The 27,067-nt window shown below is 43.1% G+C and overlaps 1 protein-coding gene across 4 annotated transcripts in view; it reads left to right on the top strand.

The window, feature by feature from the left end:
• Positions 1–27,067, top strand: part of DYTN (dystrotelin) — a 60,464-nt gene that overhangs the window by 10,597 nt on the left and 22,800 nt on the right. For all 4 annotated transcript variants that reach the window (XM_034786041.1, XM_034786042.1, XM_034786039.1 and 1 more), the window contains exons 4-12: positions 7,707–7,908; positions 10,440–10,525; positions 10,898–10,986; positions 13,402–13,473; positions 13,827–13,990; positions 16,450–16,561; positions 19,975–20,123; positions 22,643–22,811; positions 26,450–26,520. In XM_034786041.1, coding sequence (XP_034641932.1) covers positions 7,707–7,908; positions 10,440–10,525; positions 10,898–10,986; positions 13,402–13,473; positions 13,827–13,990; positions 16,450–16,561; positions 19,975–20,123; positions 22,643–22,811; positions 26,450–26,520 — 1,114 coding nt within the window. The remainder of the gene's footprint in view (positions 1–7,706; positions 7,909–10,439; positions 10,526–10,897; positions 10,987–13,401; positions 13,474–13,826; positions 13,991–16,449; positions 16,562–19,974; positions 20,124–22,642; positions 22,812–26,449; positions 26,521–27,067) is intronic.

Here is a 27,067-nt window from a genome sequence, read left to right as displayed (position 1 = left end):
AAACCACCTCTGACCATCCACACCTAGTTGTCACCTACATCCCCACACTGGAACCCATACAGGGTATCATTACACAATTACAATCCATACTCAATGGGAACTACATCCTGAAAGAAATCTTTCCTGGACCCCCTCTTGTGTCCTTCAAATAACTCCCCCCAATCTCATCATCAGAAGCAAGCTTCCCACAGACCTGGGCACCCCAGACCCTGACAGAATAGATGCAAAACCAGCAGACATATCTCCACTGCTACGATGACCAATACCACGCCCCCCCCCCCCCGCCAAACACACCTTTCAAGATCCACAGGTCCTCCACATGCCCATCACAACATATGGTATACCTCATCCTGTGCACCAATGTCCCAACCTCACTACACTCATGTCAGGGTTCCCTCCCCACTCTGAGCTCCAGGGTACAGATGTGGGGACCTGCATGAAAGACCCCCCAAGCTTATTTCTACCAGCTTAGGTTAAAAACTTCCCCAAGGCACAAATTATTCCTTGTCCTTGGACGGTATGCTGCCACCACCAAGTGAGTTAGACAAAGATTCAGGAAAAGAACCACTTTGAGTTCCTGTTTTCCCCAAAGTATCCCCCCCCTCACAAGTCCCCTCAACCCCTTTCCTGGGGAGGCTGGAGAATAATATACCACCCAAATAGGTAAACAAGGTGAGCACAGACCAGACCTTTGGGTTTTTAGGACATTAAAAACCCATCAGGTTCTTAAAAACAGAACTTTATTATAAAGAAAAAGTAAAAGAAGCACCTCTGTAAAATCAGGATGGAAGATAATTTTACAGGGTAGTAAGAGTTAAAACACAAAGATTTCCCCTCTAGGCAAAACTTTAAAGTTACAAAAAACAGGAATAAACCTCCCTCTTAGCATAGGGAAAATTCACAAGCTAAAACAAAAGATAACCTAATGCATTTCATTGCTATTACTTACAATTTGTAATCTTATTTCAGATATGGCTTTAGGAGATGTATTTTTCCTGTCCTGGTCCCTCTCCATCCCAGAGAGAACAACAAAGAGAGCCAAAACAAAAACCTTCCCCCTCAGATTTGAAAGTATCTTCTTCCCTTATTGGTCCTTTTGGTCAGGTGTCAACCAGGTTATTTGAACTTCTTAACCCTCTACAAGTAAAGGAGGGATTTTATGCTACCCTTAGCTGTGTGTTCATGACAACTCTTGAATGAACTCACATGGGGGGGGGGGAAAGAGTGGGGAGAGAAGAAACACCATATCACCCTTGGGCGAACACTTTTCACAAAATGATCACTCTGTAGCTGACCTCTCACTCCTTGTCCTCAAAGGAAACCTGCACAAGACCTTTAGAAGATAAGCCTGGGAGCTTACGTCTGGGGATTGGTCCTACTTTGAGCAGGGGGTTGGACTAGATGACCTCCTGAGGTCCCTTCCAACCCTGATATTCTATGAATATAAACTCTGCTAGACACTAAAAATCATGGTCTTAATAAAGGCACTGGATTTATGGTTTATTACAGGGGTCGGCAACCTTTCAGAAGTGATGTGCCGAGTCTTCATTTATTCACTCTAATGTAAGGTTTCGTGTGCCAGTAATACATTTTAACGTTTTTAGAAGGTCTCTTTCTATAAGTCTATAATATATAACTAAATTCTTGTATGTAAAGTAAGTAAGGTTTTTAAAATGTTTAAGAAGCTTCAATTAAATTAAAATGCAGAGCCCCCCGGACCGGTGGCCAAGGCCCGGGCAGTGTGAGTGCTACTGAAAATCAGCTCGTGTGCCGCCTTTGGCACGCATGGCATAGGTTGCCTATTCCTGGTTTATTACAATAATCTATAACCCACTAACCTCCCCCCTTTCTTTTCTCCTATGAGTGAAGAGGTGTTAAAGGACCACTTCACCTTGAGTGGTCCCTTAGAATGTGTGTTAACTACATATGCTAAACAATCTGTTCCACCTTGTTTTTAGCTGTGACACTCTGGGTATGTCTATTCTACACTGCATTGTAAACCCAGGGTTTGAACTCTGCCTCAAGCTTAAGCTGCCTTCTGTCTACACACAAATTGTGCTAACCCAGGGGTAGGATTCAAGGTCTTATGATCCTGTGCGAGAGGAGGGTCAGAACCTGAGTCAAACTGGGACCCAGGATTCAAGGCCTATTGCTTTGCAGTGTGGACTTAGCCCCTCTAGACTCAGATTCTGGGAATCTGCCAAAAGTATTCCACAACCTCACAAACCAACTTTGTCCTCTGGACAGTCAAGCTTTCCCACACTGCACCATGAACAAAGCTAAAGTGGCCATATTTTGGGAGGGCACTAGGAAGTCTGGGATGTGTGTGGCTGGATTTGGGCCTGCATAATACAGTGTAGCGAGGCCCAGTTTGGGACTCGGGGTTCAACAATTCCTAACCTGGGTTTACAGATAAATGTAGATGCTCAGTCCTTAGGTTAACAAACCCAAAGACTGCTAACTCAAGTTCAACTAAATCCTGGGTTTACATTGCAGTATAGACATATTCTCAGAATACCTTTCCCAGACGTGAAGGAGAGTTCTGTGTAGCTTAAAAGCTTGTCTCTTTCACCAACAGAAATTCATCCAAGGAAAGATATTACCTCTCCAACCTTGTCTCTCTCAGCTCCAACATTGCAAACTACAATGTAAAATGTCAAAGTCAGACATTCAACCCCTATGCTAAACCAGATGGTAACATAACCCCAAATACACTGGCAAATACTATTTGTGAGAAGGGGGTAAGGGGCTGGTCACTCAGTAGCTACTTAGCACAGAGCATCATAACCATCTCAGCTCTCTAATGGAAAGAGTGGTGAAGGTTGAGGAGCACAGTCAATGCTATTACAGAAAAAGCAGATCTGCTATAATGGCAGTAGTGGATAGTTCACTGCACCCGTGAAATTCAAAAGAACTCTCCCTTTAATAGATCTTTGTAAACAGTTCTACTCACTGCCTTAGCATGCCACCACAGGAATCTTTGCCTCTAACAGCCCCTGTTGACCACCATTTTGGTCCACAACTTGCCCTCTAAGTCACATTTAGTCCAGATATCTTCTGGAGTAACAGAAGGCCAGCTAGAAGTTCACACATCCCAACAAGAGATCCTTTCAACCCACTAGGGCTACTCCTAAATCCATCATCTGGGCTCAATCCTGAGCCCCACTCTGGACTCAGTAGTCCTTGTGATGGAGTTTTTACATCCTTTTCCCAGCTAGTAGGGGAACCCCAATTTCTTCCCACTCCTCCACTGTGGTTTCCAGCCCAGTGGCCTTTTGTTGAGCAACTAGGTTCTTTCCTTTAGATCTGTTTCCCTGGGCCACTTCTTACCTCCACGTCCTAATAGCTTATGGATAATACAGCCTCTCCTCTGGCTCTAAAGCTTCTCCCAAGGTACTCCTAGTTCTTTGTTCCTACCCTGGAACACCAACCCACAAGGCTGCCTCCCTAGACCTTTCTCCTTTTCCAGCTCCACCACAAGGACTAGTTCTGTCTCCAGGGCCCTGCTCAGTCTGTCTTCACCAGGCCCTTCCCAGAGAACAAGAACTCCCCTTTCTCCTGGACCTCCTCCTGTGTCTGTTCTCTCCCTTCTTCAGGTAGTCTCCCTGGCCCTTCCACAGCTGGGATCACTAATTGTAATGGAGTCCAGATCACTATCAGCTTGGGGTTGTTAACTGCTAAGTCATAGGCTAGACTTGTCACCTTAGAGGGCTGGCCAGACTGAGACAGTAGAGCTTTTAAAAAAGTTTTGCAAGATAAGGAATCTTTGCATTATTCAATATATTACATTGCTAACATAGTGTAAAAGTTGCCAACGATTATGGAACTCCATATATGTTCTTGTTAAATGTCAAAATCTGATGTGTTGCTTAGGAATTGATTTATTGGAAATAGACATAAATCATCAAAAATGCATGGGTGATTTGCAAACAGTATTATTAATACTATTATCATTAACAATCACAAAATAAATTAGACTATAAAGGATCTATTCAGCACTGCTTCTCCAGGCAAAATTCTCACTGAAGTCAGTGGGACTTTTGTCTTAGTAAGGTGTTACTGAGTAGAGTTCTGGGTTTCTTGCTCTCTAATTCTGGATGCAAGCTTAACACAGAGTGGGAAGCATATGGAATTGGTTGTCTTTGTGTCACTTTCAGCAAGGTGAATGCCCCAGCATCCTCACCTGAAACAGCCTGTTCCTGAGAAGGTACAAAAATAGCAGTCATTACCTTTAAGGCAAAAGGCAGTATGGCAAGGAAGATTAGCCTGGTGTTACGGCACTAGAAATCTGGGTTCCGTTCCCAGTTCTCTCACAGACTTTCTGTGTGTTGGCAAGTCATGTTGGCTGGGAATTTCAAAATACTTAAGTAATTTGAAAGTCGATAGACCCTCTGTTCCTAAATCACTTAAAGAACAGGAGTACTTGTGGCACCTTAGAGACTAACAAATTTATTAGAGCATAAGCTTTTGTGGACTACAGCCCACTTCTTCGGATGCATATAGAATGGAACATATATTGAGGAGATATATATACACACACATACAGAGAGCATAAACAGGTGGGAGTTGTCTTACCAACTCTGAGAGGCCAATTAATTAAGAGAAAAAAAACTTTTGAAGTGATAATCAAGATATACTGTATTGTCTGTACTGGGCTATTTGGGGACAATATATACCTTCAAGTCAGCGGCACTGCTATGGGTACCCGCATGGCCCCACAATATGCCAATATTCTTATGGCTGACTTAGAACAACGCTTCCTTAGCTCTCGTCCCCTAACGCCCCTACTCTACTTGCGCTACATTGATGACATCTTCATCATCTGGACCCATGGAAAAGAAGCCCTTGAGGAATTTCACCATGATTTCAATAATTTCCATCCCACCATCAACCTCAGCCTAGATCAATCCACACAAGCGGTCCATTTCCTGGACACTACTGTGCTAATAAGCGATGGTCACATAAATACCACCCTATACCGGAAACCTACTGACCGCTACACTTACTTACATGCCTCCAGCTTCCATTCAAGACACACCACACGATCCATTGTCTACAGCCAAGCTCTAAGATATAACCGCATTTGCTCCAATCCCTCGGATAGAGACAAGCACCTACAAGATCTCTATCAAGCATTCTTAAAACTACAATACCCACCTGCTGAAGTGAAAAAACAGATTGACAGAGCCAGACGAGTACCCAGAAGTCACCTCCTACAAGACAGGCCCAACAAAGAAAATAACAGAACACCACTAGCTGTCACCTTCAGCCCCCAACTAAAACCTCTCCAGCGCATCATCAGAGATCTATAACCTATCCTGAATGATGATCCTTTACTCTCACAGATCTTGGGAAACAGACCTGTCCTCGCTTACAGACAACCCCCCAACCTAAAGCAAATACTCACCAGCAACCACACATCACTGAACAAAACCACTAACCCAGGAACCTATCCTTGTAACAAACCCCGATGCCAGCTCTGTCCACATATCTATTCAAGTGACATCATCATAGGACCTAATCACATCAGCCATACCATCAGGGGCTCGTTCACCTGCACATCTACCAATGTGATATATGCCATCATGTGCCAGCAATGCCCCTCTGCCATGTACATTGGCCAAACCGGACAGTCTCTACGCAAAAGAATTAATGGACACAAATCTGACATCAGGAATCAAAATACTCAAAAACCAGTGGGAGAACACTTTAACCTGTCTGGTCATTCAGTGACAGACCTGCGGGTGGCTATATTACAACAGAAAAACTTCAAAAACAGACTCCAACGAGAGACTGCTGAGCTGGAATTGATATGCAAACTAGACACAATCAACTCCGGTTTGAATAAGGACTGGGAATGGCTGAACCATTACAAACATTGATTCTATCTCCCCTTGTAAGTATGCTCACACTTCTTATCAAACTGTCTGTACTGGGCTAGCTTGATTATCACTTCAAAAGTTTTTTTTCCTCTTAATTAATTGGCCTCTCAGAGTTGGTAAAACAACTCCCACCTGTTTATGCTCTCTGTATGTTTGTATATATATCTCCTCAATATATGTTCCATTCTATATGCATCCGAAGAAGTGGGCTGTAGTCCACGAAAACTTATGCTCTAATAAATTTGTTAGTCTCTAAGGCCTTGGCTACACTTACCAGCTAGTTCGACGGCTGGAAATCGAAGTTCTGGGTTCGACTTATCGCGTCTAGTCTGGACGCGATAAGTCGAACCCGGAAGTGCTTGCCGTCGACTGCGGTACTCCAGCTCGGCGAGAGGAGTACCGCGGAGTCGACGGGGGAGCCTGCCTGCCACGTGTGGACCAAGGTAAGTTCGAACTAAGGTACTTCGACTTCAGCTACGTTATTCACGTAGCTGAAGTTGCGTACCTTAGTTTGAATTGGGGGGGGTAGTGTAGACCAAGCCTAAGGTGCCACAAGTACTCCTGTTCTTTTTGCGGATACAGACTAACACGGCTGCTACTCTGAAATAAATCACTTAGGTGTTTTCAAAATCCCACCCTTAATCTCTCTGTGCCTTAGTTGCCTTTTCCTAAGAAGGGGTTTTAATACTTTTTTTTCCTCCCATCCCTTATCCATCTAGAGTGTGAACTCTTAGCGGCAAGGACTGTCTCACTGTATGCATGTACTATATCTGGCACTATGGGGCCCTGATCTCAGCTCGAGCCCATTGCATCTACTGTAATAAATAATAATCAAAACCAAATTAAGGCTTAGATTTAGTAAAGTAAAATATCCCATAAATATCATTATAGGGGACAGACTAGACCATCACAGGGGTCCCTTTGGGCCTTGTAATCCATGAAAAAAATATTTTCTGATATGTCAGAGTTGTCACAAAATCATTGACAAAATATGACTTTCTAGATGATTTTCAGATCATATGTCCAGTTGGTTCAGTGGATGTTCCCATTTTGGAATCTATTCTCTGATCGATGTATGTGCAAGGCATGCTCATATTAACGGTCTCAGTTGTTGAGTGAACGCCAAGGATATACTCCTGCTGTTCACGTTGGTTTTGTTCATCTCTTCTCCCTTTCCAGTCACTTCATGCACTTTTTCCTCTACTTGGATACAGTTAGTTCTATGCTGTTTACTTTGGCTTATGGTCTTTTGGATGTGATCTTAAAAAGATCAGAGTTCTGTCTGCACTCTGTGGACATTAACTATTCCATGGCACTTTTTTATAATAGGGCAGTTACCCCGGTGTTCTTGGCCAAACCATTTCCCATGCTCTTTTATTCTAGCGGACATTGTACGGAAACCTACAGTGAAGGGCAAGGAAGCCTGAAGTCCCACTTAAGCCTTATTTTGAGGTTGTAAGTGGTGCATAGGCTTCGTGTTATCCCTCTGCCCAGGGGTGTTGCATCCCACATACAAAAGTTACATGTGCAGTTTGGATGATTAATTGCATCCTGCACTTTTCCTGTATCACCATTTAAAAACCAGGTCCATGAAACCTCAATTGATCTTTTCCTTCTTTGGACTCTCAGAATATTAGCTGAATATGAAAACCCAGCACAAGAGCCCTTGCAGGGTATTTCCCCATTCAGTTTTATACCAAGTATTGTAAGAGTCTTTGCTTTCCAGACAGGTCTTAGTTATGTATTTTCAATTAAGAAATGTTCTGCTTCCATTTACGATAAAGATATAGGGATTGATTCATTTCTCCCATTGTTTTCCCACAGTGGGTTTGACTGATGTCTCCCTGATTCAGCACATCCTGCCAAGCCACCAGTGTCAGAGGGAGAAGCAGAGCTCCCTGACAACACAGCAGCTATCACAGTTGCTGAAGGCACTATTCCAGAATGCCAGATTAGATAAACCAGGCCAGGTAGATCCACAAGCCCCTGAGCTCACCCAGAACCTGCTAACTGCCATGTATGACAGGTGAGAGCAAGTGCACCAGTGACTTCATCATCACTATAGTAACACCCATTTCCATCCCCTCCTGCTTTTACATGCCATTTCAGTAATTGCCCCCCCCCCCCCGCTCAGAAGGCGTGTGTTATTTAAATTACACATAGTCAGAGGGGTTCATCTTCAGATATGGATTAAGTTTAGGCTAAAGTTTGAGGTTCAGGTCAAAGCTCAAATCAGGGCTAAGGTTCAGGTTAGATAGCACCAAAATCTTGCAGACTTGTTCTCATGAGCTTTCAGGCCAACTTGGTGGAAATCTCACGAACTATGCTGCTTTTGCAAAATTTATGCCATTTTGAATCAACCCCCTTGATGGCAATCTCAGCCAAGGGGCTAGGGACTGAAAGTGCGGGGAAGGTGAATGACCTCTTCAACCTTAGAAGCAGTGCTTCCAGGTGAGGGTTGAGGCATGTTGGCAGAGCAGTGCAGGGAAGCTTGCATGATGGCATCCCATTCTACAGCTATTCAGTCTGATAGAGTAATTCAGTCTCCAGATCTGGTGAGCTTCACCCACCAATCCCAGTTATCAAATATAATGAGCACTAAGTTCACAAACAACAACAAAAATGGGAAATATACAAGTGGGTTTTGTTGGTAAGAACAAGACTTGGAGAAACTTTGTTGTTGTGTGAACAACCTCACTCATGCTACAAAAGAACAGTAATTATGTACAACAAGGGTTGAATCTATGGTGGCTTCCCATGCCCTGAAAAAAATATAGTGCTAGGTTACACGGCATGAACTGTGAATGCTCTGTGTGGCTCTGACCTGAGAAACCAAGAGATGATGAATTGGAAAGGTGTATGAACCTGATTTGCTGTTGAACAATGCAGAGGATAAACCCCTTCACTGAACTGAAAAGAAATGCCCAAACTAGGGAGACAAGCAGAGAGAGTGCGTGCTGACAGCAGCGGCTCATTAGGCAGTGAAAGGGTGGTGCTGACAGCTGGGTTTTTACTAACAAGGAAGCCACAAAGATGAACTAGTTTTAATCATGGTGGGAAATTTTTGCAAAATTTCACTAGTGAACACAAGGCTTATCAGACAGTTTTGCCAAAATTCATTTGAACCTACTCAGTCGTTCAGTTTCACCCTTTGCTAGCACCTGCGTTACTATCCATCATTCTCCAGTTTAAAAAGTTTGTCATCCATTCATAAGCAGAATCAATCAGGAAGAAAACAGTTAAATTCATTGTTTAATTTATTCACAACGGATGGAACTTACCCCGCACAAAGAGCAAGAACAAAACCTATGTACCACTTAAGCCCTCCAAAGCAGAACTTAAGTGATTCATTGTACTTTTACTATCTCCCTTGACTTTCCCGTAATGAATAAGTTGATCTTCTGTTTGCAATTCCATCTGATGAACAGTTTACAGAAATCACTTGAAGGTTAAATATAAACTAGAGTATTTTGGAACAAAACGAGAAATATCAGGAGTATTTTCTAAGCTTCATACTCTAAGTACGTACAACCCAAAGGAAATTGAATAGAAGAATCTCCATTACAGGACTGACTTGGTCCCTTTTTTCAAGCCATTTTCTGACTTCCCAAGGCCGGGCATCATTGTCCTCTTGCTAGATATCTGATTTTGCCAGTGACTTTCACTGTAGGAAAAGCTTCACATGTCATTTTGTTTTCTTCCAGTGATTGTTTTACTTCCATCTATAGTTTTTTCCACTATCTGAAGCTAAAACATTTTTTCCTAAAAGGTTCTGGTATGTCCCTCTTGTGTAGCCATGTGTTAGTTTATTTGTATGCCTGCTGAGAACATCACAAAGGCTTTTCTGTGGACAGTAGGAGCTTGCTCTTCCCTGTTTTCAGGTTTAAAAAAAATATATATTAACTGTCCACCTTGCAAACTGCAGTTGAGCTGAAAGTTAAGCTGGGTCCTTTCTGGCCTGCACTCCAACAGTTAGAGCTTATGCCCTGATCCTGCCTATCCGTAAACCTATCAAGCGTCCCAATGAAGTCAGTGAGGATCTGCTCAGTCACTGGGATCTGCCCACACAGAGCCCACTACTGGGCTGGGGACCAAGTTAATTCTTTTGATGATACATAAAACATAGTAGAACCCAGCTTTCTCTCCCACAGCTGTACTGGCTCCACAGGAGTCAGAGATAGTAAAAACTTAGGGAGGGAGTTCAGTGACATGAAGCAGGTCTATTGAGTAAAAAAAATGCCATTTTATAGGGTACCTTTCAGAACAGAATCACATTTTAACACAGGGTTTCAGATGGGACATAATCTTGTTACAGTTTGTGATATCACAGTGTAAAATCCAATGCTAAAATCTACTTAGATTGTAATCTTTTTGTTTTGTGTTTGTACAGAGCCTGGCACAGTGGCACATTTTTGATATAAATAATATGGTATATCAAAGCATGTACATAAGAATCCAGGTCCTTTTATATGAGGTTGTCTTCCAATATAACAATGGTTTTTGCACGAGTAGCTTTAGCTTTCACATTCCTAGCTTTATTTTTTAATCTTTTTCTAGGACTGGAACAGGTTTTATCAAAGCCAGATCGGCCACAGCTGCCCTAATTGCTCTCTCAGGAGACAGTCTGCTTACTAAATACAAAGGTGGGAAAAACAGACCTGTACACACTACTTAAGGTACTATGTACTGAGTGTTGACCAAATCTCCAATCTATTTTATTTCTACATAAAAAGAAAACAGGGTCCAAGTGTGCACAAATGTAAGTACATGGGACCAAAATCTGTGGCTTTATTGTAGGAAAAAGGTTGATGAAGAAGAGTAATATCCAACCACCCTTTGTGTAAGCATCTCAGAACAAGTCACAGACAATATGATAGTGGTAATTGCTTTCTTGGTAGTGGTGTATTGATGAGACATCCAAGTGTTGCCATGGCAGCTCTGGTTGGAAAGAAGTTACATTGAGAATCTTCAGGCTCTGCCAGGATTGTAAAGCTGTCTTCTCTGGTCCTTTGCAGCTTTGTTTCAACTCTATGCTGACCCCAATGGGAGGGGGACCCTGATCACTCGGAGTGCCGTGAGGAGTCTGCTGACAGACTTACATCAGGTGATATCACTGCTACTCTACACATGGAATGGCTAAGTGTAGTAAAGTGGTTGTAAAGGGGCTAACTAGGTTACCCCAAATATTATGGGATGGAGCCTTGCTCCACCCTTCCCTTACTTCCTCTTTTGTAAGGTGGGAGGCTTTCCCTCACTCTGTTGTGCTACAGGTGAATAAAGCAGCAAGTTCCCAGCCTGCAGCACTGTGAGTAGAGAGTTTGTTTTGTTGAACTGAGCAGTCCCTTTACAAAACTGAAGTCATTGGGGCTCCATGTAAGCACAGGGATCTGCCATGCAGACCAGTTGTTGGACCAGGGCTTCCGTGTCAAATCCTGTTGTCTTCACTCAGTCAAAATTCCCATTGATATCAGTGCCTCTGCAGCTTGAGTTTTGGCTAACTTTATGGTAGCCAGATCCTGTAAGTAGTTCCAAGAGCATGGAATTGCACCTATGCAGAATCCTGTTGTTGTCAAAAGGGGCTCCAGCTGCTTGCTGGGTCCAGGCCATAGCTACTTAGATTGTAAGCTCCTTGGTGGAAGGGAGGAGGAGGTTTTGGGACAAATTGATAAACTAAACAGTAATAAGTCACCAGGACCAGATGGTATTCACCCAAGAGTTCTGAAGGAACGCAAATGTGAAATTGCAGAACTACTAACCGACTTCAGTACCGGGCAAACTGGTTGAAACTATAGTAAAGAACAAAATTGTCAAACACATAGATTAACATAATTTGTTGGGGAAGAGATTTGTTGGGGATATAGTGTATTTAGATTTTCAGAAAGCCTTTGACAAGGTCCCTCACTAAAGGCTCTGAAGCAAAGTACGCTGTCATGGGATAAGAGGGAAGGTCCTCTCGTGGATCAGTAACTGGTTAAAAGATAGGAAACAAAGGGTAGGAATAAATGGTCAGTTTTCAAAACGGAGAGAGGTAAATAGTGGTGTCCCCCACGGCTCTGTACTGGGCCCAGTCCTATTCAGTATATTCATAAATGATCTGGAAAAAGAGGTAAATAATGAGGTGGCAAAATTTGCAGATGATACAAAATTGCTGAAGATAGTTGAGTCCCAGGCCAACTGCGAAGAGCTACAAAAGAATCTCTCAAAACTGGGTGACTGGGCAACAAAATGGCAGATGAAATTCAATGTTGATAAATGCAAAGTAATGCACATTGGAAAACATAATCCCAACTATACATATAAAATGATGGGTTCTACATTGGCTGCTACCACTCAAGAAAGATCTCTGAGAACATCCACTCAATGTGCAGCAGCAGTCAAAAAAGCAAACATTGTTGGGAATCAGTAAGAAAGGGATAGATAATAAGGCAGAAAATATCATATTGCCTCTATATAAATCCATGGTACGCCCACATCTTGAATTCTGCATACTGATGTGGTTGTCCCATCTCAAAAAAGATATAGTGGAATTGAAAAATGTTCAGAAAAGGGCAACAAAAATGATTAGGGGAATGGAACAGCTGCCATATGAGGAGAGATTAATAAGACTGGGACTTTTCACTTTGAAAAAGAGACGACTAATGGGGGGCAGGGTATGATAGAGGTCTATAAAATCATGACTGGTGTGGAGAAAGTAAATAAGGAAGTGTTATTTACTCCTTCTCATAACACAAGAACTAGGGGTCACCCAATGAAATTAATAGGCAGCAGGTTTAAAACAAACAAAAGGAAGTATTTTTTTCCCCACACAATGCACAGTCAACCTATGGAACTCCTTGCCAGAGGATATTGTGAAGGCCAAGACTATAACAGGGTTCAAACATGAACTAGATAAGTTCATGGAGAATAGGTCCATCAATAGCTATTAGCCAGGATGGACAGGAATGGTGTCCTGTGCCAGTATGGTCATTCTTATGTTTAGGGGACCTTCTTTTTGTTGTGTTTGTCCAGGGCCTAGCATAATGGGGTCTTGGTCCATGACTGGGGCTCCTATGGGGCTATGATAATACAAATAATAAACAGCAGCAGCAGACAGGCATTACTCATTGGCATGGCTCTGAGAATGGCCTTCAAGAAGCTCTCAGCCAGGAGACGCTATGAGGCATGGAGGTTAAGGTGGGAGTTTTCTCACTTCACTGTGTTTAGGAAAACATGGAATAAGTCTATGCTGGGGGAAAAAAAAGTCTGTCCCACTACTGGGTTCAGTGCTTTAGCCCGACAGCACAATCTGTTGATTCATATCTAATTACTGGGCCAGAGACATCATTCTGACACATAGTCAGGTTTGGAATTACACTGGTGTCATGTGTCTAAATTTAAACAGTTTTTTCCCCACCATAAGAAGTAAATGGCTTTTCCTTTGACACTTCACCATCTGTGCTGTCACTACATCGGTATAGCCTGGTGGTGATAGCTGTCTTATCATGGTGGTTCTGAACAGCGGTCTGTCTTCCTGATGTAGATCCCAGCCATTGTGGGGGAAAGCTGTGCTCCTTCTTGTGTGGAAATTGCTATTCGAAGCTGCTTCCATGGGGTGAGTAGAATTCACATGACCTTGGGAAGTGACCATGAATGTTGCTGACTGATTGAAATTGCCAGTGTATCACATTACAGCAATTAAAGTTACCTCATTTTAAGGGACAAGCTTGCTTCCCAGTTCCACATGGTAAACATCTGACACCAATAAAGAAGAATACTCAGTAAGGTACTAGCATGGACCCCTGCACTCATGTGGAGACCCTTTGAAGCCAGTGGTCTTCTACATGTGTGGAGGAGTCTGTGCTAGCATATCCTGATCTAGGATCAGGGCTTATATTATGAGGTGTGACAGAGGCAATAGTTCTATTTAAGTAAGTGATTGAACCTGAGATTGATATTCTTTTCCAGGTTCTGAACTCAGCAATCGGTGAAGAGAAATTCCTATCTTGGCTACAATCTGAACCTGGCCTTCTCCTATGGCTCCCTACCTGTTATAGATTATCAGCCACTGAAATGGTTATGCATCACGTTAGATGTAGCATCTGTAAGAATTTCCCCATCACTGGACTAAGGTACAGCATACTTATTATAAAGTATTATTTGTAGTGTGTACAGATCAGTGCCCCATTGTGCTAGGCATTTTACATGGACATAGTGAGAGAAAATTGCAGCCTCAAAGAGCTTACAGTATAATTGGACAAGACAGATGGGGAAATAGAGGCACAGAGAGGGAAAGTGACGTGCCTGAGAGCACCACTACCCTGGCCATTATGCAATGCTGCCTTGTAGCAAAACTTAACAACAACATCTACTTCCTGAGCACATGCAAGAAACAAATCATTATCCCCAGAGGTCTCACCATCTGTAACCCTCAGAACACTGCATACAACAGTTACCTCACCCACGTGGTCTCTGTAATATCCTGGGACTGACCCTGCTACAACTACACTGCATACATTGTAGCCATGGTGTCTTTTTGTTATTAAATCTTGTTTTGCCTTCTCCAGTTGGTTAGCTACAATATCCGTTACATCAGCGGTTCTCAAACTGTGGGTCAGGACTGCTTACACTTGCTGGGGCTCTGGGCCCAAGCCAAAGCCTGAAGGATTCAGCCCTGGGTGGCAGGGCTCAAGTTTCAGTCCCTCCTCCTGGGGTCGTGTAGTAATTTTTGTTGTCAGAAGGGGGTTGCAGTGCCATGAAGTTTGAGAACCTCTGCTTTACATCAATGCAACTAAAAAAATACCTCAGAGTATTATAGGAATGCTACCAGGTAGCTAGGGCCCAAAATAAAAAGCAAATATCAAAAGCTTAATATTAATATAAATGTTTTCATGAAACTAGATCATGATCTGGTTTTGAATATCCTCCGGCAGTGTTTGCCTAGATCTATTTTACAAAGCTCCTCTATTCTCAAGAGCTGTACAAGTATTCGAAGTCCAGTGAGGGCTACACAGGGAGCACTCAGTTCTCCATCCTCGTCTAGCTGTAATCAAGGCCGCTAGTTTTGAGTTCGGTATCTCACACCTGGTTTAATAATAGTGGAACAGGGCTCAGGGCACTGTCTTGTTAAACTGTGTGAATAACTGCTTTTTCAGTTCAGTGGCTGAACTAAATCATGGTGGGGAAAACTGTTTTGAGTTGACTCCATTCAAAAACAATTTTCAGCAAACCAAAACAAAAAAATTAAACTTTTACACTTTGGGTTAAATGAAACATTTCCTTTAGTTTTTTTTTTTTTTTTTTTTTTGGGGGGGGGGGGGGGGGGGTTCACCTTTTTTAAAATAAAATTGCTGTAAAATTTGAAACAAAGGCTTTTTGAATTGAAAAGTCATAACATTTCAAAAATCTTGAAATAAGTGTTTCAGATTCTGATTTTTTTAATGAAACAATTGGACCCTAATCTCAAAAAGTTTCAGTTGACTCAAGTCTGCGTTTTTAATTGAAAAAAAGTTTCAGCTGAAAAGCTTTACCCTGCTCTATTGCCTGGTCTCCAGCAAACCAGGAGTTAACTGCAGCTTATCTTTCCCCACCTCTTGGACAGGTGCTGTGGGAAGGGTGAAGGGAGGATGTCTGAGAGAAGGCAGGACTAGGCGAGATGACAGTGATGAACCCAGGACAGGGAGTTTTACTATTACACTTTTGTGGCAATCTTAACTTGCATTATTGACTTTTAAGTTTTTTCAATGTCATAGGTCCCACTTTGCTCTGATGCCCCAGAATTCAGCATGCTGGGATGTTACAGCCCACAATGAACTGAATATAGTGATAAACTGAAGCATGTGAAATACGAGGATACAGCAACAGTACCAAAAATGGCATCATTGGCAACTATTGCTCCACTATACGAAATTTGATGCATCAGTTATTAGCTATAAAAATAAAGCTGTTCTAAGTATTAGAACATTGTCAGCTGAACAATTACTCATTTTGATGATGAACTCCTTGGCTGTCCCCTAGCTGGGGGAAATCATTACTACATTGATAGCGTCATCAGAAAAGCTAGGTTTTTTGATTAACCAATTTTTCAATGAAAAATGCCAAATTTGATGACCAGGGTTGGTTTCAACAAAGTGTCCAACTTCAAAACATTTTTGGAAAAGAAAACTGACATTTTAAAACCAGAAAGTTTCAGTTTTGAGTCAAAACAACTTTTTTGTTTCAAAGTTTCAGTAAATTTAGTCTAAAAGGGTCAAAAAAAAAAAAACAACAACCAAAAATTAAAAAAAAAGTCACAAATAAAAAAAAACAAAACATTTCAGAATTATCAAAATGAAATGTTTCACTTGACCCAAACCAAAATATTTTTTAAATTTTCAGTTTGTGAAAATTCAAGATTTTGACTATTCATCCTTATTTAGGACAGAAAGATTTTCAATATCTCAAATTTTCATGGACCAGGAAAACTGTTGCCTGCCCACCTCTGTCTATATCATCAAACATTAATGGGTGCTGATTTCCAAAATCCCAATTCACTTGTATGAAGTTGCCAGTCCTTGGAGGTTAATCTTATCCTTTCTGTTTTCCCTGATAGGTATCGCTGTCTGAAGTGCCTGAATTTTGATCTTTGCCAAGTCTGCTTCTTCACTGAGCGTCAGAGCAAACCACACAAGAGGTCACACCCTGTGATGGAGTACTGTGTGAAGGTACCATCCCATTTTACTGACTCGTGTGCTTGCTTGGCCTATTGGTGTGGATAGGTAGGCTCTTGGCTATGATGATTAGAGAGAGAGAGCGCACGAGCACGTGTGTGTGTGTGTGTGTGTGTGTGTGTGTGTGTGTGTGTGTGTGTGTGTGTGTGTGAGAGAGAGAGATCACCCCCATAAAATAGATCTGCACCCGTTGCCAAGCAATGTTAGGTGAGCAAAAGAAGAAAGTGGGGTTTTAAGTTTAGAATTTTCACTCTGCTTTGAGATAAAGACACATTCTAGTCACATGGGACAGTGAGGAGTAAATCCTGCCCCCTCCTTTGTGTGTGGTATGTCAGGTCACCATCCCCAGACATCTGCCATCCCATTTTTGGATCTGTGGAAGGGGCCCTCCATGGCACCAGAGTTGCGTGTGTGCAGACTGGCTGGGGAGGTGGTAGGAAGGAAGGGAGCTTGGCATATGGCCGGAGGAGACATGCATCATTCCCCCTCCCTTCCACCCCACCCTGTGTCCATTCAGGAGCTAATTCAGTGTAAAGCTGTGTGAAATCCTCGGTAAAGCTTCTTCTAGTTGGTTTACCAAGCTTTGCGAGGAGGCCCCAGGGGCAGTGTGCTTGAAAGGAGAATTCCTTTTTTATCATGGCTTCACCTAGCAGTGTGGAGGCACAGACACCAAGGAGATCAACCCTCAGTTACAGGAGGTCCAGGGCCCCCTGGGGGGCCATGAGCAGGTTTCAGGTGGTCCGCCAAGCAGGGCCACTGTTAGACTCACTGGGGCTCAGGGCAGAAAGCTGAAGCCCCACTGCATGGGGCTGAAGCCCGGGTCTCTGAGCCCTGCCACTTGGGGCTGAAGGCGCAGCCTGAGCAATTTAGCTTTGCAGGGGGGCCTGGGGCATGAGGCCCCAGGCAAAAGACCACCTTGGCTTAACCATGAGATCTTGCATGATCTAAAAAATAAAAAGGAGTCATAAAAAATGGAAACTGGGACAGATTACAAAGGATGAATATAGGCAAACAACACAGGAATGCAGGGGCAAGATTAGAAAGGCAAAGGCACAAAATGAGCTCAAACTAGCTACGGGAATAAAGGGAAACAAGAAGACTTTTTATCAATACATTAGAAGCAAGAGGAAGACCAAAGACAGGGTAGGCCCACTGCTCAGTGAAGAGGGAGAAACAGTAACAGGAAACTTGGAAATGGCGGAGATGCTTAATGACTTCTTTGTTTCGGTCTTCACCGAGAAGTCTGAAGGAATGCCTAACATAGTGAATGCTAATGGGAAGGAGGTAGGTTTAGCAGATAAAATAAAAAAAGAACAAGTTAAAAATCACTTAGAAAAGTTAGATGCCTGCAAGTCACCAGGGCCTGATGAAATGCATCCTAGAATACTCAAGGAGCTAATAGAGGAGGTATCTGAGCCTCTAGCTATTATCTTTGGAAAATCATGGGAGACGGGAGAGATTCCAGAAGACTGGAAAAGGGCAAATATAGTGCCCATCTATAAAAAGGGAAATAAAAACAACCCAGGAAACTACAGACCAGTTAGTTTAACTTCTGTACCAGGGAAGATAATGGAGCAAGTAATTAAGGAAATCATCTGCAAACACTTGGAAGGTGGTAAGGTGATAGGGAACAGCCAGCATGGATTTGTGAAGAACAAATCATGTCAAACCAATCTGATAGCTTTCTTTGATAGGATAACGAGCCTTGTGGATAAGGGTGAAGCTGTGGATGTGGTATACCTAGACTTTAGTAAGGCATTTGATACAGTCTCGCATGATATTCTTATCGATAAACTAGGCAAATACAATTTAGATGGGGCTACTATAAGGTGGGTGCATAACTGGCTGGATAACCGTACTCAGAGAGTTGTTATTAATGGTTCCCAATCCTGCTGGAAAGGCATAACGAGTGGGGTACCGCAGGGGTCTGTTTTGGGACTGGCGCTGTTCAATATCTTCATCAACGACTTAGATATTGGCATAGAAAGTACGCTTATTAAGTTTGCGGATGATACCAAACTGGGAGGGATTGCAACTGCTTTGGAGGACAGGGTCATAATTCAAAATGATCTGGACAAATTGGAGAAATGGGCTGAGGTAAACAGGATGAAGTTTAACAAAGACAAATGCAAAGTGCTCCACTTAGGAAGGAAAAATCAGTTTCACACATATAGAATGGGAAGAGACCGTCTAGGAAGGAGTACGGCAGAAAGGGATCTAGGGGTTATAGTGGACCACAAGCTAAATATGAGTCAACAGTGTGATGCTGTTGCAAAAAAAGCAAACATGATTCTGGGATTGTATTAACAGGTGTGTTGTGAGCAAGACATGAGAAGTCATTCTTCCGCTCTACTCTGCTCTGGTTAGGCCTCAGCTGGAGTACTGTGTCCAGTTCTGGGCACCGCATTTTAAAAAGGATGTGGAGAAATTGGAAAGGGTCCAGAGAAGAGCAACAAGAATGATTAAAGGTCTTGAGAACATGACCTATGAAGGAAGGCTGAAAGAATTGGGTTTATTTAGTTTGGAAAAGAGAAGATGAGAGGGGACATGATAGCAGTTTTCAGGTATTTAAAAGGGTGTCAAAAGGAGGAGGGAGAAAACTTGTTCACCTTAGCCTCTAAGGATAGAACCAGAAGCAATGGGTTTAAACTGCAGCAAGGGAGGTCTAGGTTGGACATTAGGAAAAAGTTCCTAACTGTCAGGGTGGTTAAACACTGGAATAAATTGCCTAGGGAGGTTGTGGAATCTCCATCTCTTGAGATATTTAAGAGTAGGTTAGATAAATGTCTATCAGGGATGGTCTAGATGGTATTTGGTCCTGCCATGCGGGCAGGGGACTGGACTCGATGACCTCTCGAGGTCCCTTCCAGTCCTAGAATCTATGAATTGCCCTGCTTGCTATCCCCTAATACAGGCCCAGGCTTTTCTATGCAGAAAACAAGTTGTTGTGGCACAGGTGGGCCATGGAGTTTTTATAGCATGTTGCGGGGGAGGGACTCAGAAAGAAAAAGGTTGAGAACCCCTGCTTTACATTGGCGTGGGGCGTATAGAAAGATAATGTTTATAATTTCAATGGTGTTTTTCTTTACCACAGTGACACCTTGTGGTAGTTTATCATCAGTGTAAGAAATGAGTAGAAGGTACAGTGGTTACATTATTTTTTCCTGTTTCCTCTTTCACAATTCCCCATGTGGATGCACTAGGTGCATAATGAGCATCAACTAGGGAAGAGCAACTAAAGTTAGCCAGCATCCACAAAAGTCTGGAGTAACATTTGCTTTCTTGTGGGTGGAGGAGAGAAGATAGCATCACTCAGCTTTATCTGGGATTGTGTTGACTGACTGCTTGCTGCTTCAGAGCAGTGCTTGTTTTAAATCCACTCCTTTCTCTGTTGCATGTCATTCCAGCAGATGTCAGCAAAGGAGAATGCAAAGATCTTTTTTCGCACTGTCAGAAACAACCTGCTTCAAGAGCGCTGCAGAAGAAAGGAGGCTCGGAGAAGGCAGACACTGGAAATGATGGAGGGAGGGGACTTCCCGGAACATGAGCAAGCACTGTGAGTGTCAGTCCCAGTGTATTTATACCACTGGAGTGGTGAATTTGAAGGGACCAGATACTTCCAAGCTGCAGCACATTCATCACCTGCATCTAACAGTGCTAATATAGAAACAATTTTGAACATTATCTACTTGACTGTGCCCATACAGTAAATGACTTTGATTTGACAGATGAAATGTGGTCAGTGATCAGTTCATAAAACTGAAATTAAAATTACAAAATGGAAGGGTTGAAACTGTACAGTAAAATCAGTTTCTTTCCAGGCTTTTTTAAAAATATCAGTCATCTGAATAAGTATTTGCAGATCAAGATATATTGATACTGTGCCCACAAAGGAGCCATTACAGTCTATGGGGTCAGTGAAATAACCTTTTTCATGCCATGACTTCATATTATGGCAGAATGTTTTGCAGATTCCTGCTCCTCTCACCCTAGAGAATGTGAAGGTGGTCGCAATGGCTCGCACGCAGAGAACTATCAACAAAGCATTTTGTCAAATCTAACACACTTCCATAAAAGAAATTGTAAAACACTATCAGGCTTTGGTCCTGTACAGTAACTGCAGAACTCAGCCTTGCTGACAAGTAGAAAGGAAGGTTGGTCTTGTGGTTATGGCCTTGGGTTGGGATTCAGAAGCTCTGGGTTTAGTTCCCAGCTCTGCTACTGATGTGACACCTTGGGCAAGTCATTTACTTTCTCTGAACCTCAGTTTCCCATCTGAAGGTGGGGACAACGATGCTTCCTTTGTCTATTTAGAATGTAAATGCTTTAGGACAGGTGCCATGTTTTTCTAGGTATTTGTACAGACCTAACACAATAGGGTCCTGATCTCAGGTGGATTCACTAGGTATTACCATAATACAAATAAGCAAGCAGCTTTGGATGAGTCAGTTATTCTATAACACATACGCTCCTTTAGGGGGCGTCATGGGTGTTGTAGTCCATCAACTCTTTAGGTTGCTTGGCAGCAGAGTAGGTGAACAATGAATTTGAAGGCATGTGACTTCTTACACCAACCTTCTACAGGGGTTTGAATATTATGGTGCTGGGGGCCATACTAGTAACTATCTAAATAGAACAACAAAGATGGAATTAGAATTATGAGCCCCATTCACAAACAAGCACACATTTATTTTGTTTTCTCTTCTTAACGTCAGCTCTTTGTGCCATGTTTTGTCACTCCTAATCTTGGGCCCAGCTTCACAATACTTACTACCAGACAGTGCCTCCCACTGTGGATAACCTCACTGATGTCAATGGGACTGCTCTGTGCCCTTTAGACTCAGGTAACTGACTTAAATCTGTTACCTCCATTCCTGAATGATCCATGGCCCTTTATGTCATCCAGGTGTGAGAAAAGGCTCCTCTTAAGCACCTCAGAGTTCACGGCAATACTCTATGTCTGGGAGTTGTTTTGGCATCTTGTTATGCTTGTCCTTCATTTGATCCATTTTTGCACTTTGTCTATGGAGGACATGAATGAGACTGAAGAGGTCTCTTAACCAGGTGCTGGTCCTTGGCACAAGTTCTGAGTATTTGTCTTGCCTAATTGGTCTGTTCAGTTTGTAGACTTAAATATCTGCCAAACAGGGCTGAAGTAGAATTAAGTGATGGCATTCACCCTTTTGAACAGGGGTGAATTTCATCCTTCCCAACAGGAAAGAAATGGAAAATATATTTACTAAACGTTACAGTGCAAAAACACTGGGTGGCGTTATTGCTATTAGAAACCAATTTTAAATACATTCAGACTAATCAAGAACCACAGCTACAGTATGAATAGTTTGATGGAATATAAACAGTGTCAACAAGCTATTTGATCACTGAGATGTTACTTGAGTGTTTGTGCCTTAGCCTGGAATGTGATTGAATGCAAGTTGCCCATTAATTCTTTCATGACTGATATTTCCTTACTTTCAGTTAGCAACAAAAGCTCCCTTCTTTACATGAACTTTACTGTAATCTTTCTCTGAGTCCACAAGGTCATTTGATAACTTGATGGGTTTTTGCTTGCATCAGGATGTGCTGTCAGTGAGAGCAGAATTTCGAGTTGCTTTTCCAGGTGTCATTAAAAGGCTCATTTGGTACTTCAGCCTAGCACAGATTGGACCGCAGGATTTCTGGCTTTCTAAAACTTTCCTTAATTGAATTGCCTAGTCTAGTTGGCCCTCTACTGCCAGTGGCTAAGAAACAGGGGAAGTTGAAAAGAGAGAGCAGCTGTACTGTTGCTAAATGAAAGGGAACTAGAATTCTGTGCTAGGGACTTTATGGTCTCCATTCAATAAACAAAAGGACATCCACTATACGTTATCCATTTTTCCAGCCAAATATAGTGCTAGCTAACAGCGGTCATAACTAACCCATAATTCTTACTCAGGCATGACAGTTATTACTCTGTTGAAAACAAAAGTTTTATTTATGATGATTCTAGATTCCAGGGAAAGGAACCTAAGTGTTCTCCTGTTGAGCTTCTCATTTCATCCTCTCTCTATTTTTGCTTTCTTTCCTGGTGTACAGGCCCTCTATAGAGCTCAGCACCTCCACACAGCCTGCCCATCGTTACCTATCCTCCCCAGCATACAGACTGGCCCCAGCGTTATCCAAGCACTTAGCTGAAAAGGGGTCTCCAGTACAGCAGATTGAGAATGACAACAGGGCACCAGCACAAGACAAGACATCAGCACAGGTGAGCAAAACCAAGATATAGCCACACTGAACAAATCAGGATGAATATTGAAGCGGTGCAGAGAGACCCTGACCAATTCTCGATCAGCTTTCAGACGGCCTATTAAATACTGATCCTAAGATGTTCCCTTGGTTAACTTCAACCCTGTTAATGTCTGATGTTGGAGGGATGGAAGAGGGCAGGAGAAAGTAGAGGGAAACAAATCAAGAACCTGGAAACTTTGTAGAGTCATCCCTTAAAGAACTTGGCCACATTTCAGTATTGGTGACTGCAGAAGAGTTGACTCACCATTGGCAGGTCCCCTGATGGCAGAGCTGGGGATAGCAGGTCTTTTTTGCTTAACGCTGTCAACAGTTTCTCTAGCCCTGCAATGATTTGTCTTGTCTTGCAACTCAGCCCTCCGGCCCCATTACATTTTAGTCCCCCCTCCCCTCTTTGAGTCAGAGAGTCTAACAAATAACGGTCCCAATGTCCTTACAAAAGGTCTTCACACTCCTTCTCTCAGGGCTTCCAATCATCCTTATTCTCCTCTCAGGGGGCTTCATGCCACCTTTCCAGTGGCTGGTAAGGAAACCCAGGTCCTCCCACCCCACTAGATTCCAGAGCAGGCATCATGTAACAAGCAGCAGTAGTCTGCTCTGTGAGACTCCTTGCTGCTACATCTCTGGACCTCTTCCTACTAACTACAACCATTATGTTAGGGCTTCTGCAGTGATCTACTCTCCAGGCCCTATTCAGCTCCTCCAACCTCTCCCTGCTTCTTGCGGACTCTGACTCAGGGTCTCCCACAGGATCCACTTGTTCTCTGTAGCCTCGTCAGCTGTATCCCCTCAAACTTCAGTCCAAATGCACCTTAGGCCCTAGCTTCTCTTTGCCTTTAGTTCAGATAAGCTTTCTAACTGTCTCTCACTTGGGTCTTCTATCTGCCTTCCTATTGCTCAATGCTCCTTAGTCCTTCCTTTATGAAGGCCCAGCTCCTCCCAGCTGGGTATGATCATCAGTTATGCCTGACACCCAGAGGCTTAATTGGGCTCAGACTCCATTGACTCCTGGTTAACAAGTCTGGGATGTATACACCCAATCATAGTGACTAGGCCCAGATTCATAAAGGGAGTTATATGCCTAAAGCCCAGATTTAGGTACCTACATCCCAGCTTTTAGTCACCACTGCAATTCACAAGACCCCCACTGACCCTGGTAGGCACCTACACTTATTTAGCACTAAACTTTTCAAGAGTAAAATTTCCTTAGGTACCTAAGTTTCTTCCTCTGGGCATGTGCACTGCTGCACCACACTAGGGACCTGAACACTTATCTTCAAGAACCAGGTGAATATAGACATTGCTCTGCTTAACTCACCTGCAGAGCCCTATCCACTCAGCATACTCAGAGCACACCTTCCAGATTGGGTCCCACAGGCAAGCTCACACAAAATGGCTGGGGTGAGAAGGAGGAGGAGGATCTGCTCCCTCATAACTTGTAGCGTAGTGGTGATGTGGGAATTTCAGGTGTCCCAAGCTCCATGAACCTGGGCTCTAGCCTCCTGCACCTTTACAACAGGGATGTCCCAAGGCAGTGCTTCTTTCCAGCTTATAAAGGCCCTACATAACTTTTAGCTGAGTGGTTAGGGCCATCACCTGGGATGTGGGAGTCCAGGGTCCAGTCCCCCTGCTCCAATTACTTTTTATTTATACACAGTAGAACAGCTGAGATTGAGGGAGCCCCATGTCAGAATTTCCTATTGCCCAATGATTAGGGTGCTCACCTGGAAGGTAGCAGATTCCCAGTCAAGTCCCTTGTCTTCATCAGGTGGAGGGGGCAGTTGAACTAGGGATCTCTGACATCCCAGCGGAGTACGCTGCTCTCCCCAGCAATTCGCAAAAACAACTTTGGGCCCCTAACTCCAGAAAAGGGTTCACAGCTGAGAATCACTAGCAGAGATAGGTGCTAGCACATACCCCCCTGGTCAGCATCTCCCATTGGCTAGCTTAGGCAGCTCCTCACTTAGTTGCTGGCTTTGTGAATCACAGTCTAGCTCCAATCACTGCGAAGGGAGCCTAGCCCCCAACTCACGATCTGTGGATCACAGTGTTGTTCCTGTGATTTCTTATGCGCCTAAAAGTAAGGCATTGTAACACTGAGCACCACAACTCCTATGTCCCTTGGTGAATCCAGACCTCACTGCCTGACTGTGGCAGTGCACTCAATTATTTGCACTGCAGGGTTATTTGTTCTGTTGTTATTTTTTATTTGCATTACAGTAGCACATTAGAGGCCCGAGCTGAGCTTGTGATCAAAATACCGTCACCCCTCCCTTCTGAAAGCAATAGTTCAAGGAAAGACATCACAGGCCTGATTCTCAGTTAGGCTCGGGCCATTCTCTGCCATTGTGACAGCATAAAGGCAGCAGAAATGGTCCCCCTGAAGATATGCCCGGAGTAGTGATTCTCTCCAGCCAATGTAAAATTGGCATAAAGGCTCTAAACCAACCCTGCTCCCTGCCCCTGCCCAGCACCCATGTTAGGGGCATGCAGGGAGTGAGTGGAGGGTGTAGGTGAATGCACTGACAACAGTATTTCTTTATTTTCCAGGGGCCATGGGAAGCAGAGTGTAAGTTAGGCAGCCCCTGCATAGCCCTAAACTATGGGGAGCACAAAAGGTGTCTCAAGGCCAATTTTGCCTCCCCTCCCTCAGCTTCAGAATGGAGTGACTGAGAATCAGTCCCCCTATATCAGCTCATCCATTTTAGCATCACATCTGTGCTCTACCTCTAAAGACCTCTCTTCAGGAGCTGTACTTCCATGGAGAACATGAGACAGTGTCAGCCAGCATGTATCAGCTGTGAGCATCTGCAGCTGTTCAAGTCAAGAGCACTTCACCTCATTGCCAGGCATGCACTCATTTCAGAAGAGAGGTAGATAGGACTGCCACCTTTGGGTTATATATGGAGATATACCTATCTCATGGAACTGGAAAGGGACCCTGAAAGGTCATTGAGTCCAGCCCCTGCCTTCACTAGGAGGACCAAGTACTGATTTTGCCCCAGATCCCTAAGTGGCCCCCTCAAAGATTGAACTCACAACCCTGGGTTTAGGAGGCCAATGCTCAAACCACTGAACTATCCCCCCCAGTTCCTGCACTGTGTTCATTTTCCATCTGGTGAGGTAACCTGGGGTTTTGCATGCTGGCTGTTGACTTGTTTAGTTTCTCCATGGGCTGAGAATTCTTTCTGAGGAGCTTTATCCTCCTTTCGTGTTCTACACGGACATCATGCAGGTTTTTCAGTGTTGCTTTAAAAGACACAGATTGAAAGTCCTAGAGTCCTGTTTTGTTAGAAAGTAGATATAGGATGTACCAGAACTTGTACCGGACATGTTCTAAATTAAGATGCTTAGGAGTTCCTGAGGATCTGCTTCCAGGCACAGTGGGAAAGTATGACCCACAGAGAAATATCCAGAGTGTTAGAAATGTGCTAATACCTCAAGTTAATGGCAGTCAATTAACTCAAGGCAAAAACTATAATGTAGACATATCCTAAATGTGATATTACTGCTTATAGCAAGGTTTACACAGCAAATATGATTACAAGCAGCACACTAGTAAAATTCAAAACAGAATCTTCTCTCTTTCTTCCATAGGCAATAGCCTCTGTTAAGGCAGAATTATTAAAAGTTCATGAATCCATCAAAGCCCTTCACAGGGAGAAGAGGTAGGTAGGTGTGTTAACACCAAAGCTGGAGCCTAATGGAGATAAGCGTTTTCATATTAAAACCAGACAACTTGAATAAACATTACTACTTCTTTCCTTCTAGTCCCAACCCTTCATTTCCAACGCTAAACTGGACCAAAGCAAGAGAAAGGTTTTTATCATTGTGCACAGTGTGTGAGTGTCCATCAGATTTTGCTGGGATACAGGTCTCATGTGCATTATTCAATGAGACAGTTTGCAAGTGTTAAGAGATTTTAATTCTGCCGTGTGGGCATCAATTTAATGATCCAAATTTTCTGCTGGTGTCAATTGGCATGGTTCCAGTTAAGTCAAAGAAACTGTGCCAGTTTACACCAGGGAAGAATTTGGCCTTACACATGGGTCAGTAATATATACACAATGTAGACCATTAAGTGCAGTGTATGTTATTCTCTTTTCATGTTCTCAAGAGCCATGCCAGAGAACCTCACTAATATGTGTAGTCACTTATTAATTTCTCTTTAAATATTGTTACAATAATTAAGCTGTTTGTATTGGCGCCTTATGA

The sequence above is a fragment of the Trachemys scripta genome, chromosome 11 (assembly GCF_013100865.1).
Source record: "Trachemys scripta elegans isolate TJP31775 chromosome 11, CAS_Tse_1.0, whole genome shotgun sequence".
NCBI classification, from domain to species: Eukaryota; Metazoa; Chordata; order Testudines; family Emydidae; genus Trachemys; species Trachemys scripta.
This window is presented reverse-complemented; position numbering and strand designations above follow the sequence as displayed.